Source organism: Corvus cornix, chromosome Z (genome assembly GCF_000738735.6).
Source record: "Corvus cornix cornix isolate S_Up_H32 chromosome Z, ASM73873v5, whole genome shotgun sequence".
Lineage (NCBI taxonomy): Eukaryota > Metazoa > Chordata > Aves > Passeriformes > Corvidae > Corvus > Corvus cornix.
In genome coordinates, this window is record NC_046357.1 from 23,023,712 (window position 1) to 23,040,178 (window position 16,467).

The 16,467-nt window shown below is 36.6% G+C and overlaps 1 protein-coding gene across 1 annotated transcript in view; it reads right to left on the bottom strand.

Moving 5' to 3' along the window:
- The window catches only part of JMY (junction mediating and regulatory protein, p53 cofactor), a 67,420-nt gene that overhangs the window by 42,336 nt on the left and 8,617 nt on the right, over positions 1-16,467 (bottom strand). Inside the window, 1 exon segment of the mRNA XM_010409625.4 lies at positions 6,559-6,732. Within this exon segment, the coding sequence (XP_010407927.4) occupies positions 6,559-6,732 (174 nt within the window).

Here is a 16,467-nt window from a genome sequence, read left to right on the forward strand (position 1 = left end):
TGAGAAAAAAAAATTAAGACAAGGTATGGATACACGGATAACTCTCAACTTCTGTTACAGGCTTCCTGAGCTTATGGTTAATCTGAATCATTAACAGCCACTGATGACTCTGTCTCCTTCTGAACACATACGTATTTGGCGTCCACAGTTAAACTGTGGAAATTATTGCCACAGAGCATGTAAGGTGTACTAAGAGTTTGGTTTTGCTTTGTTTGTAGGTTGTTTTAAAACACCACAGGTTCATCGAGGTGATATAATACCCCTATTTTCTATAATTTCTACCCCTTAACATTCATGATTTATAGATCTTTCTTATCTTAGAGGAATCACATGCTTTCCAAAGAAGGTAATCCAATTCTTTTGGATTGCCTTCTTTTTCCAATTCTTTTACTCTGGTCTTGCACTGAGGATGTTTAATTGGGAAACACCCTTACTTTCCATACTGTAACTACTCTGACACTGTGGTACATTTTTGAGAGGAAGAAACTAAAACTGTAACCTTCAAGATGTAAGTATACCACTGATGTATATCAAAGTGTGATGTTTTCTATTTTGCGCTTGTTTTTTTATCTCCCTAGTAATTCAAAACCTTTTTCCTTCCTCTTTCAAAATGCTGAATAGCAAGCTGTTTTCAGCAAACTCAAGATAACTCTTATACATTTTTCCTTGAGAATAGCAGTTAGTTAATTAGGTGCATATGAATATGTATATATGCTTTTGGAGGTTGTCATCAACCTTCTGCACATGCACTACTTTTTATTTATTGAAATTTCACCTACTATTTTATTATCCAGCTTTTGTTATGGCAACTTTTTAAAAAAACAAAACAATAAACCTTTCAGAATTCAAAAATAATCAAATTTTTCTACAAGTCTTACTAATCAGTTTTATAGCTGAACACCCAAAACAATCTTGCACTCTACTCACTTTGCAGACAGGCAGATATAAGCAATCAGATACACACCACAGTTTTGCAGTCAGCTACCTCTCACCAGGAACTAAGTTTCATTAAATGATTTAGAGCACCAGCCTGCTCTCTATTAGATCACCTCTTTGGAACATTATTTTTTTTGAGAAAGTCCGTAAACTTCTGAGTTTAAGTTTGCAAAATGTTCTGAGTCCATAAAATAGTCCAGAGGATTTATAGCTCAGATTGTAAACAGAGACTGACATACAACCTTTTTGAATCAGACTATAAAGACAACCAGCGTAATTCACCATTTTGCATCAGATTCTCAAATGAGCAAGCAACATTTTCCATGAAGTTTCTAACCAGTTTGCATAAACTTGTATTTCTTCCTTAGTCTACAGGTTTTTCAAAAGTTAAGTTTATTTAAGTACTATTCCTGATGATGTGAGGACACACCTTCAGCTACAAGTCTATTAAAAAAAAAAAGTTAAAAATCCTTTGAAGTTTTACAGTTTCTCCACTAAGTACTATCGTAAGAGTTTTTTACCAGACATTTTTCATCAACATGTTGTCAGCAAGTCACTAGTCTTAACCATGGAGGCTCTGGTTCACAAAAGTACAGGACTGAAACTGAGCTGAATGCCATGCAAATAATCTATACATTTTAACCAGTGTTGCTTTAGTGGCTTTCATTATGCCTTCTGTAGCTTTGCTTTCACGTTCTTCACTTGAAGTCCATGATGTACTACAAAATACTGTATGAGGCTTAAGAAAAAATGCACAGTTCAAAAACCAGCTCACCAAGACATCAGTTATTCAAGAGCCAATAATAAAAATGTGGATTTAGTAACACAGAATTTATCTGTTTGATGTATGGGAGCAACACACCAAATCAAGAGTGTGAAGTACTGATAACCCATTCCCTTCTCCAAAACATCTTCAGGTGATTGTGAGACTTTTTAAAAAGGATACTCTGTAAGTACTTTTTAAAATAACTTTCTCAGTTTTGCTAGCTATTCTCATCACTAAATTTCTTCTCCCTTGGACTTGTTTCATACTTCATGAAACTAATTTTTAACCAAAATTTTACATATGCAATAAAACGTAATTTATTTCTAAGTATTTAATTTTGCATAAATCAAAGCTAAATTTGTTATAAAGTTCACTACTGCAATTCACCACCATGTATTAAATAAACAAATCCACATACAGTTGAGCCAGAGCTGTATTTTAATATACCAGAATCTGCGTAAGCAAGCCTGAAAATGAAGCAAAGCAGACTAATAAAAGATTCCAAAATTTTTAAAAGCAGGGTGTTATGAATTAACAACATATATGCTGCTCTAATCTCTAGCTTCCAGTGCTAGACCTCAATATTAATGTATTTAAAGTCCAAAATCTCCCCACATTCATGTGAACTAACATGTAAGAATAATTAACACGTACGCAACGAAGCTAAGAGTGTGTTTAATATATTTAACATATGATAAGCTTTCAATGTTCTTATTTCCTGGAGATGAGCTGAGAGGTAATGGTGGCTCTAGGCTTTCACCCGTAATGAGATATTATCAGTTCCCAGTTAAGCAAAACCAGTTCAACTCAGACCTTCAAGAATGCATGTTTTGAAGTTTTGCTGGCACCTACATGTAGGTTGTGAAGCAATTTGTTACATTTTATCTTTAGTCCAATACCAGGACACCAAAAAAACCCCTCAAGCATGAAAAAAGAAGGCCTCCCACTGATTTCACTTGGCATTCGATCAAACCCGGTGCCTATTCATCATGACTGTGAAGTACTGTCCACAACTACAAGGCCATTAAAATTCTAAGTAGCAAGGTAGTTTCTTTGTCCGTATGAAAACTGTTGAACACAGCTGTACAGAAACAAAAGGCTTTGGGGTTTTGCCCATGAAGCTATTTTTTGAAATATGTTTTTTTTCTTTTCTAAATAACCAGATTTGGTTGTATCAAAGAATACTTCATATCTTAGTCTTAAAGGACTTAAAGCTTGATCACAGTAACTGTCAGTAGTTCTGTAGCCAAGTATCAACCACTAACTGGTCACGCCCCTCCATACTTTCTGAAGAACTCAGCATTGCATATGGAAGATCTCACAAAGTTTAGATTTACTTTCTGAAATCAAGGGTACCAGAGCAGAGATATCTATTCTGATTTTTCCAAATTTCAGAAGCAGTTAGCCTTTGTATTTCCAGCTACTGATGTCTACTAACTCCCACTTTCCTGCTATGGCAATGTGTTTTCTGCACATACAGAAAAATAAGCAAAATTTTCACAGGGAAATTATTTCTTTTGATTAAGGAAAAAATTGTGGGCATAAATGTGATTTTTTAGAATCAAAAATATAACACTTTTTCTTAGTTCCCAAGTAGTCTAATTCTTAAAAAAAAGAGTATCTTAAATTCCATTTAGAATTCAACACTAATGCTAGATAAAATAATCTATGAACATTGTTTGTCCTGTGGTTTTACGTTCACAGTTGTCTTCCCAATTCTTGGAAGAATATACAGAGAGCCCAAAACATGTAACACATCATTTGAATTTCAAGCTTCACTTGCCTGGTGCCTATATAATATGAGAGAGTCCGAAATCGGAAGAAAAGGTCCAGTAACCCATATAATAAAAGTAACATGCTAAAACTCATTGGTTGAATGTCTTTACATACTATTACAACTAAACCAGCAACAGTCTGTAACTAAATCAGAAAATGTCTACACAAATTCAGCCCAGCTTTTATGTATATATAAATTATAACACTACCTTCAATTCCTTTATTATGCCCTCTCCAGCATTCAGTGAACATAGGGACTGTTTGGCTGGCTTATCAATACAACTTTTCACATTTACCTTACAAAATACAGTCATACTGAACACAAAGTGTGTCTACTAAGTGTATCTTATATTTTAATCTTGAAATGAGTACAGACTTGTTTCTTTGATAGGCATTTCTCAATTTGATAATACCATTCATTACAAGTTGGCTTTTATTTCTGTGTCACTCATAAAGGCCTTGAGGCAATCAAGGGTTGTTCCGATTTCATACATACAAAGATTTAAGTCCAAAACACAGCTGTGCTTGCAGTGCTCAGCTCTTTCAAGAATGCATGGTATCTGGTAAGCATCTTGACATGCTTGGAGGGAAGTCCCTATGGATTTGAGCAGCGCTTACAAACAGAGAGCATTTATATAAACAAAACCAGGTTTCTGATGCTGGAAGCCCAAAAAAGAGAAGCACATCACTTACTGAACACATTGTTCTAGGATCAGATGACTAGTCCATAATTAAGCAAAAATGTCATCAGAAGTTACTTCTCCACAGTGACATTTCATTTCATAACAACCTACTCTTTTCTCCTTTCATGATTTTATACTTTTTTCATTCTGTTTTTCAAATCTAGAAATATTTAAGTGCTTCACAAAACAGCTTTGACTCCTCACACACCTAAATGTTCCATCCTTTACACTAAATGAAGCAAATACAACTAACAAATTAGTGTACAATCAAATTAAAATATATAAAAAACCAAGATTCTATCATGGGCAACAGTAATCTACATTTCCAAGCTTCCACACGTTTTTTAACTTTGTTATGAATTTTCATTCTGGGTTGTTTCGTTTTTGGTTTGTTGTTTGGTGGGGTTCTTTTCCAAAGAAGGAATCTGGATACAATAGAGATGTCCTTCTCTAAAAAGCTTCCACTGATTAGACAGAACTTGTTTCTCCCTTGCCTCCTGTAGGCTTGTATCTTCCTTAAAATTTCACAGAACAGCAGAAATTTAACACCAGATGACATATATTCCAATTTTTATGTCTTGCTCCAAAAGGAGAACACACTCTTCCCAAAGATTACAGGTGATGTATTAACTTCCTTCTAAACTCATTGTGAAAACTGACAAAATTAATCTGATTAAAATACTTAAAACCTCCCAAATTCTTTAAAAAAAACCCCCAAGACCCAAAACCAAACAAAAACAACTTCCCCACAAATCAGAAACAGATACCTAATACACAAAACGTCTAAAACATTAAAGCCTGCCAGAAAAACATATGCAACAAGTTAATACAAACCATTTCATGCACAAGTTCTATTTATAAACCATTTCTTCAACCCTAGCTACCCAGTATAATATATGTTTTGTCATCATAGATACAAGTACTGCTTTCTCTCAAACGATGAAAGGAAAAACAAGAGATGGCATCTTTCTCTACTGCATTATACAGATGACCAAGTTTTTTAACTCAAAAATTGCCAAATTAGGAAGAGAATATAATGTACATTAGAAGAAATTCCATACAACTAAAACAGTCAACCACAGAACACACCTCTGAAGTTTACCAACATTACTCCTTCAGGAAGAATATGAAATGATGCATTTTAAAACTGGAATTCAAGAGAGTACTGAGGTTTAAAAAAATCAAAACAGAGCAAAACACAACTCTTAATATGTATTTCTACTCATTGTAATATTTACCTTCTCTTATTTTACAAAAGAACAAACAATCTTTTTCTCTACTATTAATTCAAATAAAATGGGAATTATTTCATCATGCTTTGAAGAATGCTTTTTAATAAATGTCATGTTTATAGTCTTCAACTGTGTAATACATCTTAAAAAAATATTCCTGACAATTCTCTGTGCAGCAACATTTATCATTCACGAGAAAAAAAAAGCACTTTTAGTTAAAACATCACCACATTATAAAACCAAGTTCATTTGAGATTGCTGAGATTCCTGAAAAATTACTTTAGGCACACAATCAAAATAAAACTAGTACACCGTAAATCCTTTTGCCTCCCTCCCTCATTCTTTCTCAAAATCAGAGAGAAACACTGTTTTTAAGTTGAAAATAGTAAAAATAATGTTGGCTAATTGAACTAGGTGTCAAGCTGAGAGAAAATTACATTTACAATAAAAGTTAAATGAAACAAAATTTTAGCTTAGAATCAGAAGGCTGCAGTCTTAATAATCTGCATAGGAACTAATAATTTTATCCAAAGTACTTCTATGATGCAATAAAGACAACATTGGTTAATTGTGGCTAAGCATTCAAGATTAGAATTACTTTCAAATATAACAAACACTCATTCTAGAACAATTTTACCAAAAAGTGGTATTCTTCAGATGGCTTTTTTAGCTCTTAGGAAAATATACTGCTCAAGTGTTACAACAAATTATATATTTTAATATGGTTCCATGTGTTTAAGTCTTTTGCAACATCACATAAAAAGCTACTGACTTCCCACAGTTCACCAGATAATCTCAGGAAACTAAAATGAAAAGTAACTTCCTATGTAATCTTCTAGAATTAACAATAGTATAAATACTGCACATCTCTTTGTATTTTATATATTACTCAATATTCCCAGTAACCACAAAATTTTAAGTTTGACCTATTTAATTCAGCCATGCATTTGAAGGGTAAGATAGTAAGATAAACAGACGGCGTTTAGCTACGTATGTCAGACGTCCTCACTCTTCAAAAGCACACATCTGAGTGAAGAGCCCAGAAAAATAGGGTCATCATCTAGTGGAAAAATAACACTTCGTATACCGCATAACAGAACTAGTAAATAGGAACTAAAAAGCAGAACTTCCCAATTAATAAGAATCTCAGTTGCCTTTGCCCTACCTTTATCTGCTGTCTTCTAAGCATCGCAAGTTCCCTCATATCTCGGAATGGTTGCAGTAAGTACTGGTAGAGCTCCATGGTCGCTTCTGCAAGACTACTGTAGGCCTCATCTTCCATTTGGTACAGTTCAAGCAGCTCTACCATACTTTCTGTATTCTTATGTTTTTCCAGAAGCTGAAGAAAAAGTATGAGTTTTAATGAAAATATTGGAACATTCCTGCTAAAAGTGAAAGTAATTTAAAAAACATTTTTTAGCCTATCCTCATGCATCATCTTCTCCTTCCCACAAAATCACCGGACAAACAAAACAAAACAAAACAAAACAATCATAGTCCCGGAAACAAATCTTCAATTTAACCAGTTAAGTATAAGCACATCTCTGACAACCTTAACTGACCAGCACTCAGATGGATCTTTTCATTTCCAAAAATTATTGGAAGGTAATGAATATGAGCACAAAGACAGCAGAAAAAACCAACTTAAAACAACAACTTAATGTAGCAATCCGGTATGCTACTTCAGACACTTCCCACTTTTGAGTATCAGAGCAGGGAGAAAAGGAGTGATAGAAAAGGAGACAAGAAGAGGAGTTGCATTTTGAACTTCCTACATTTTTGAGAATTTTTGGTTTTGTGTTTTTTTGTCAGTCTATTATTTAGACCCACACAGCCCCCACCACATCAGTGTGGCTTCAGACACAGAGAGGCATCTATACAAAACAAAACTTCCTAGAAAGTTTAATCAAAAAACTTCAAATGTATGAAGTTTTCATTAATTTTAACTTTACAAGGGGAATTACCTTGTTATAATCTTTAAAAAATACTTAGCTGTTAGTATAAAACTACCTTAATTCATATAAGAAAATACAACATCAATGTCTGTCTGTTCTGTCTTTTAGTGCCTATGAAGCAGAAAATTCGCATGTTTGTACAAACTAGATACAACGTATGATTTTTTTATTGTATGTGCTCCCTTTGCATCTATTTTCGGCATTTGCCTGAGCAGACTTTACATGGTGCTGGAAACGCTTCACCATTTCTAATAAAAAATATTCAGTTGTTTAATAAAAGCTAATCTCATACAGACATGTCGAATACTTGATGTCTTTACAAAGACAAGACTACCTGAAATTAATTCCCCTCTTACGTCATTTTCTAAGTCAGTCTCTTGTCCTTATCATCTCAAAAGCATATATTCACAGTCCAAGTTTATTTAAACTTACCGAAGATTAGGAACACTGTGGAATAAATACATCCTATCTTCTATTTGTTCATTCAAGTTGGATGCTAAGCCATCTGTGAAATACTCTCTGTATAGTGAACTGTGTTTCAGTTACCAGAATGGGTAAGAAAAATTTTTTTCTTCATAATGGAAAGTTTGTTTAAGGTTTGTAACTCTACCTTTGAAGCACTAAAGAAGGCTAGAGAGAGGATACAGGGCAGAACACAGAGATGCTCACAGTGGCTTCATTTACACGTTCAGCATCAAAATAACAGTCAGATTCCATGAAAAGACAGGAAGAGCTTTCCCTTATTAAGGCTTACCAGAGAAGAAAGGTCTGGGAGAGACCATGTAGAACAGATGTGAAACTCCTCAGCAGCACAAGGCAAACTGTTTTGTTACCTGAACAATTTCACACGGAGAATTGTTCCTATCGCAAAGTCATTTGCTAAGCTCTTCTATTCTTCCAGTAGCACACAGTATCTTTTAGCATTTGAGTTCTCACTGAGAACACCACCACTGGGCATACAGTCTCTAAAACCAGCATTTTATTAACTTTTAGTGTTAGACACACATAACCTAAAACTATAGCAACCCAGATACTCTCGGACTCGTGACCTAAGCCCCCATGAATCTCACACATTATTCCAACTCACTATTTGTTTTAACCATCTAGTCTAAGAAGACACCATCTTCCTCAGCTCCACTTCCATGTGACTAGAGCCTAAAAGCAAAGTTGCCATATACCACCTTTCTCCTACCTTCCCCAGGCACAATCAGAAATCCTTCTGCAGTCCCTAAGCTGTAATTATCTCTCCATCAAGCTACTAAATCTTTCTTGTCAAGCCACCCATTGCAAGAGGGTAGAGTAGCTCTACCAGTACATGACAATGTCCTTTTAGTTGCTTAGGCTATTAGTATCTTACTATTAAATAAATTTACACCTTTGTTTCATAATGAAACCCTACTACTCCACTAGGATACAAACTCTAGAGGGCAACAAAAAATGACAATATGAGAAAATTTAATAATTTAAATATCATTAAAAGGGGAATCCTAGGTAAATTTATTCCAGGGACAGAACAATACAATGCAGGGGCTTTTTTCTTTTTATTCACAGCCCATTCTTAAAGCCTATTTAAAAGTTCTGGTATTTTGGTAGACAGGCACAACTTTGCACAAGCTGGAGTGAAAGTGCCAAGAAATGAAGGACCATTTCAATTTTATGACTATCAGTATAGTATAAAGACATCTTAAGGACACTAAAAACTAGTAGCTACATACAACTACTTGGCTGTTCAGAAAAAAAATCATGTCCATCCCTGAAATCAGTAGGGATAAAATAATGAATTATCAATACATTCCTGTGCAGACAAAAGGTAAGTAAATGGGTATAACTTCATGGTCTTGTCTGTGTCCAGTCCTATTTAGTCTGCTGTTGGGTTTACCCAAAACCTAAATCAAATCAAATCCTAATTCTCAACTCCTTCAAAAATACCAAACCTTCAATAAAAAAACAAACACAGAAGTGACGGCACGTTATTCATAACCAATTAATAAAGAACTATAGATATATATTCTTTAACTATTAACACCAGGTAAGCTTCCATTCTCTGTTCCTAAGGCAACGATGCACACAGAATCAATTACCTGTGACTAATGAGGGCTTTCTGAATGAAAACCATGACAAAATTTCATTTAATCTGCAGTTGCAAAAAAAAAGATGTAACGAAACATGAAAAATTACTTAGAAACCAAAGGCTATCATCTTATTTGGTTTAATGCAAAGATCAATGAGCTATTCAGTAATTCTTCTACTCTTCAAAACAGGTAGGAAAGTAACCAGCCTGAGAGTACTTCTAACATACAGCCTCATTACACCCATCCATCTATTCAGACCCCATTTTCATGGAAAAACACTAACCTTGGACATAAAGCTTGAATATTGTGTTCAGCTTTGGGACCCTCACTACAAGAAAGGCATCAAGATGCCTTTCATGGAAGTGGTGAATTGTCTAGAGAACAAGTTTTTTAAGATTAGCCTAAATAAATCAAAATATCTGACTCCTGGTTAAAAACTGCTGCTCGCCCTAGCAGCTACCAGGAAAGCAGGAAGCAGAAAAACTGTAGTGTTCCATATGCAATGTGCTGCCTACTTTTCTTTCCCCAAGAGAAGAAAGATGGAGGGAAAGACCTACAAAAAATGAAATGGGATTTCTAGATACAGCACTTCTCAAAATGGTACAATACCTAATTTAAAACCCCACTCAAAAAGGTGTATTTTCCTTTCAGCAAATATCCAGTCTTCCCAAGCTGAGTAGATTAGCTTCTAGGAAAGTTCACCTGAACTACATGAACTAACTATAAAAATCAACTCTAAGTTTACTAAACAAAAGGTAATAAGATAGTATAGCTAATACAGCACTTGGAAATACCTTCCCAACTGCCAACCCTTTTCCCTAATCTTGCCTAATACAGGCTGGAGGTTGCTGCGGTTAATCCTAATGGAGTCTTACTCCTTCACTAAATGTACAGTTTGTTTTTTAACTGAAGGTTGTAGCCATGTGGGGATTGGTCTCTTCTCCCAAACAACAAGTCACAGAACAAGAGGAAATAACCTCAAATTGTGCCAGGTTTAGATTGGATAGTAGGAAGAATTTCTTCACAAAAAGGATTGTCAAGCACTGAGACAGGCTGCCCAGCAAAGAGGCTCAGTCATCAGCCCTGGGGGTATTTAAAAGATGTGCAGATGTAGCACTTAAGGACTTGGTTTAGCCTTGGACTTGGCAGTGCTACATTAATGGATGGACTTGGTGATCTTAAAGGTCCTCTCTGACCTAAATGATTCCGTATAAATGGTTTAAAGGAATACAGAACTGTTCTCTCTCACATTTTGGAACTGGAGTGAGTACCAATCACCAAGTCTTTAACAACCCAGTGTGGTATGAACAGAAGACCACAGTAGCTTTGATTCTACTTCTAGACAGAGCCTTGTAAGCCGGATGAAGAGTCCAGGTGCTTTATTGCCACCAGCCTGGAAGGGGCACTGACACGGGAAATAGATGGTGAAAAACTGGCTGCACAGAGCACCTCCCATTATAACAGAGTCTGATGGAGCTTTCCTGTTCCAGATCAAAGTTAGCTGAAGCATTTTTTAGCTGGCTGCCATCCAGACAGTATTCAGACTACTAGATACCTGGGATTCTGGGACTAGCCACAGAATTAATGTCATAATGGAAACCACGCCTTCCACAGACTCACAGGTAGTTTGATTCTGTATACTCCCATTTTCACACAGGCAGTACCTAAATCAGTACCTAGCCAAGTGTCTAGACCAACCTGCAACATTAAAGCCAGGCAGTTTTCAAGGTGCTGGCATAAAATACACGAACCATTTTTGTGGCATGTTTTATGCCCCAGCGAAGACGTTCTCAGCACAGACATTCAGTGTTACTGCTCATTTACTTCAACAGTCTCAGTATGAATTTTTGACTTTCACAATTTTTTAAATTATATTATTTAAAGAAGTGGGTGGAGGAGAGCAGAGTAACATCCTGTACAGGCCTGACTAGCTCTATACCCATTGAATGCTGCATTTATTTTAAGAATCATGTTTCACAGATGTTACATTGTTCACAACTAAACGAATCCATATATTTTAGGCAACTATTATGCAGATACACTCTAACCAGCAGGAAACACTTTTTTTTTTTTTTCAATTTAACAGCACATATATTTGAACTATATAATAAAGATTATTTCTGTCTTCTGTATTTTTTAAATTTTGTTCAAAAAGCTTTAAAAGCATTACAGCAGACAGTGTAATTAGGTGCAGGTTGACCTCAGCTGGAAGCATAATCCAAAGCTTGATTTAATCACAGAAGAGTCAAGTCTTACATTTCCTTCGCTAATACTCCCAAAACTTTCCCTGCTGCTCCTATTTTTTGGTGCATTTTGTAAAAACATTGTGATATGACACATAACCATTTTTAGATAAAATCATTCATAAAGATATTTTTCAGTATCTTCCTAAACTCCTTCATAGTTCTAAAATAACTACAGAATACCCTATTTTACTATGAATTTAGATTGTGAGATGCCTGACAGTATTACCTGCCATTTCCAAGAAGAGTTCTGAAGATTTAAATTGAAGCATATTCAGTTTCACAGGTAAAACTATGGATAGCTGTTGTTGGAGAGGAGTACTGCAGAGTAGTTTTTAGATACTCCATCCTTTGTCCTGAGAACAGCAGTCCTAAGAGTAAAATTCTCAACTCTCCTGATGATGCACTGGAAATACTCCACAATGAGCCTCAGACAATGAGTTATAAAGAAGTAAAGCTACAGAGTACATAAAACCTGTATACAAAATTTTAGCAACTGAACTTAGAAGGCAACCCTTTTTTTGCATCAGAACGTGCTTAGAACTGTTTCTCTTTAAACAAACAAAATCATTGTTAAAAGCAAACACACTCCCACATGTCCTGACAATAAGCACGAGTCTCAATTACATTAAATCTTCACTACAGGCAAACTGCTTTTCTCACTCTTACAAACATGTGATCCTGTACTTAAACGTAACCCATTATAGTTAAAAGCTTAAGACTCGCCAGGACATCCAGCTGTTTGCATGATTGCATTGCCATCAATAATCCTTACCTTTGTAGTAAAAAAAGATCAGTTGCATTACTGTAGCAGTAACAGACCAAAGCCTGACTCTCCCACACAGATCTGAAGTACATTTTACTGCTAGGGCAGAAATCATCTAAGAGAATGCAAAATCTAGATACGGAGGGAGGATGTCATAAATAAATTAGGTAATACTGACTAGCATGGGAAGTGCTGGATCCAGCACCATATCTGTCTAACCTCTTAAGATTTACAAAAGATAAAAAACAAGTGAATTCCATACTAACTTATTTGGAAACAACACAGCAATTGACCACCTACTGAGTGCACAAAAAGTGTCCAGTTTTTTTCAAAGAGGCTTCTGAAGACAGGGACTTGAAGTGCACTGCCAAGTTTATTGTCTGCATTTGGAGAAGGTTTTTTAAATGGTTGTTTAAAGAAGAGCTGAGCTAATTCAACTAATTAAACCAAAAGCACACATAAAACGTACATAACAAACAAGATCCAAGTTCACATGTATTCAAAAAAAATGAACCGCAAACGAAAGAGAACCCAACAAAGATACTGGAAAGCAAAACATGGGGTGTTTAAAACACAAAAAAGTAAGAAACAACATGTCCATAAGATGTGTTATCTAGGCTTCTCTGAAGAGCCGCTAATATAAAATGAACTATGTTATTCCCCTTTAAACACTACTTAAAACAGTCCTTTACCTGCACACAGCAAGCCTATGTACCTCAGCACATGTGTGCAGAGATGTTATGGGTGGGTGGCAAGGATTTTGTACCAGGGGGGCTACAGAAGTGGCATCTGTGAGAAGATGCCAGAGGTGTCCCCCATGTCCAACAGAGCTAAAGCCAGTGAGCTCCAAGATGGACCCGCCACTGGCCAAGGCCAAATCCATCAGCAACCACATAGCATCTCTGGGATAATGCATTCAAGATGGGGAAAGACTGCTGGCACAACAACTGAAGCCCAAGAAACGAGCAAGAACAGGTAAGAGGAACAACTCTGCACACACCAAGGTCAGTAAAGAAGAAGCTGGAGGAGGTTCTACAAACACCAGTGTAGAGATTCCCTTGCAAGCTGTGGAAGACGCCATACTGGAGCAGATGGATGAGCCCTGAAGTAAAACACCATTTCATAGAGAGCCCATGCGGGAGCAGGTTCTTGGCAACCTGTGGCCCCATGAATGAGGGAGTCCATGCTGGAGAAGTTTTCTGACAAGACCTATGATCTCATGGAGGACAGACACTGGAGCAGTCTGGTCCCCAAGGACTGCACCCCGTGAGATGGACTCATACTGCCAGAAGTCCATGAAGGTCTGTCTCCTGTAGGTGGGTCACCATGCTAGAGCAGGGGAAGAGCACAAAGAGGAAGGTGTGGTAAAGAAAACAGATGATGAACTGACCACAACCCAGCTTCCCTTTCCTCCTATGCCATCCAGGGAGAAAACATAGAAAAATCAGTAGGGAAGTTGAGCCCAAGATGAAGGGAGGGATGGTGTAACGATGTTTTATGATTTGGTTTGACTTTTCATTATCAAACTCTGATTTATTTGCAATAGATTAAATTGATTTCCCCCAGATGATTCTGTTTCACCTGTGACAGTAACTGGTGAGTGATCTCTTCTTGTCCTTATCTTGACCCTATCATTTTCTCACCCTATCCAGCCGAGGAGGGGAGTCACAGAGCAGCCCTGGTGGGCACCTGGTGGACAAAATCTACCCACCACAAGTGTGCAACCCAGAAGCATATGACCAGCAGACTGCTAGGCTTCTTTTCACTCCTATCAGTTATCTTCACTTATACTCAGGTTAACAGCTCCTGGACAGTAACAATTGCTTTTGTCCAGATCATTTACACAGCCTACCAAAACACATCTCATTGCAACATACTACCGGTAATATAACTCCACAGAAAAGGAAGAGAACTGAACTGAGTGACAAAAACTGAAGCAGTATTTTAATGCAGCCAAGTGAGCCAAAACATTACTTCCATGTATGCATCATTACTGAACAATGCAATTTCTACCACACAAAATTCTAAACAGAAATCTCAGCAGAACTGTATGTACATACGTAACTTGTTGGAAAATCACAAGGCTCAGGCATAAAGCTGTCAGCTCTGACAACAACATATGGAACACTAGATCTCTTCTGAAAGCTCGAGAGGGAGACGTCAGCAATTAAAAACTACGCATCTCCTTCCCTGTAAAGAAGACAAACATGTAACACCATGTGGGGTTTTTTTAGCTGGTACTTGTCTGGTCACCATACCTTGCTGTGATGTGGCTGTGCCACTCCTGAGTTAGACTGTCATGTCAAATGAGTGTTTATAAATACCAGGTATTAGTTCGAATTTAGTGTATTACTCTAGCATAGAAGTCATAGCAAACAAGGGCTAACTGCATCGGAGCACTCATTATACAGGAGCGCTAGGTTTTCCTTTTCCTGTCAGTAACACAGAAATAGGTATTTACATTGTAACATAATTCGATTAATAAAATAGATCTGTTTAGATCTGTATTTCAGACTTATTACAGCATTTTGGGACCCCTTTCCTTTGAAAAGGTGCAAAATAACTAAAAGCTAAAGTCACTAATGAATCACTGGTAGTTAGGAACATAGTAACTCTGAACAAAAAGACTTCTAGGCAACACCCCACCCTGAAGGCGTGGCAAAGAACTTACTTTACAGGTATCCTAATGAGTTCTAAGTAATTTTTTTTTCTGCAAGTCAGAAGACTGAGAACATACATTACACAAGTGCTCAGGCTGTGCCATAAAATACTGTAACTTCTGGTCCACAGATTATCTTCTTCTGCGCTTCTGAACCATGCTGTTAGTCAGGAAAATATACTCAAGATACTCAAAACTGACAACTATCTAAACAGACTAAGATTTGCATACAACAAATACATTTAGTTACCACATATTACAGTGCTAGTCTTAAAATCTTTCATGTAAGGTTTGCAATGTCAGGACACAGGCCTAACCAAACACCCATCTACAGTAAAGAGCAAACGTTCTTTTATGAAAACAAAGAAGAACATTTGATGGGAAGAGAAAAAAATTAAAGATGTTCAATCAATTTCACTGTGAAGTCAGCTCATGGGAATTAGATCAGCAGCACTGAATTAGTACTTTTAGCAGTTTTACAATGCATTTGGCACGGTAACAAATAACTCTCAAATGTCTGATAAGTCTACTGTCAGACTTTTAAAAATCTAATTCAAAGCAGGTAAAGCATTACGATAACACCAGATTCTAAGTACTTGTGTAGGTGAATTTGCTTTTTAAAGCTGACCGAATAGCTTGCTCCTATCAAAAGAAGATTCTACTTCCCATCCCCACTTGCCTCTCTTCTTCACAGTCTACTTTGATTCCATGTTCCTTCTGGTCTCAGGTGCCCTCTCCTCCACTTCACTGGCTTTAGTATTTCTCAGATCCTTCAACAAACTAACTCAGCATCTGGCAGAAAACTACTCTGTAGTCTCTCTTGGAGTAATTTACTGAGATTTATTGAGTTGAATCAGCATACCACAAGAACAGAGAAGCAGAACAGGAAGGAACACAAAACTGATGGGGGGAGGACAGAAAGTGATAGCATCCCCCCGCATCAACACTAGCAAGCTGATGATCCAGTTCTTCAACTCCTTTCAACAACACAGCTGATGAACCTCCTTAATTTAAGGTGGGTGACAGCTGAGAGGTAACTCAAACGGCTCTCTGTGTATTCTTTCAATGCTGGTAGAGTTCAGCCTCTACAGCACCTCATCCAACAGTGAAATCATGGACAGGCAGGCCTAAAGAAACAACATTTCACATCCCTAAATGCAATTTTTAAAGTTTCCAAGCTCAAATAACGGGAATTTTATTTAAAAGCTGAATATGTCCAAAAAAAGCCCAGTAGAGAGAACATATTTACAGTCCACTATTAATAACGAAAGGCTAAGTAAGATATCAAAACAATCCTTAGATCCTGTATCATGCACATTTTCCTCCTACCTTAACAGCAAATACAGTAAATTACAAGCTATTAAATCACTTTCATAACA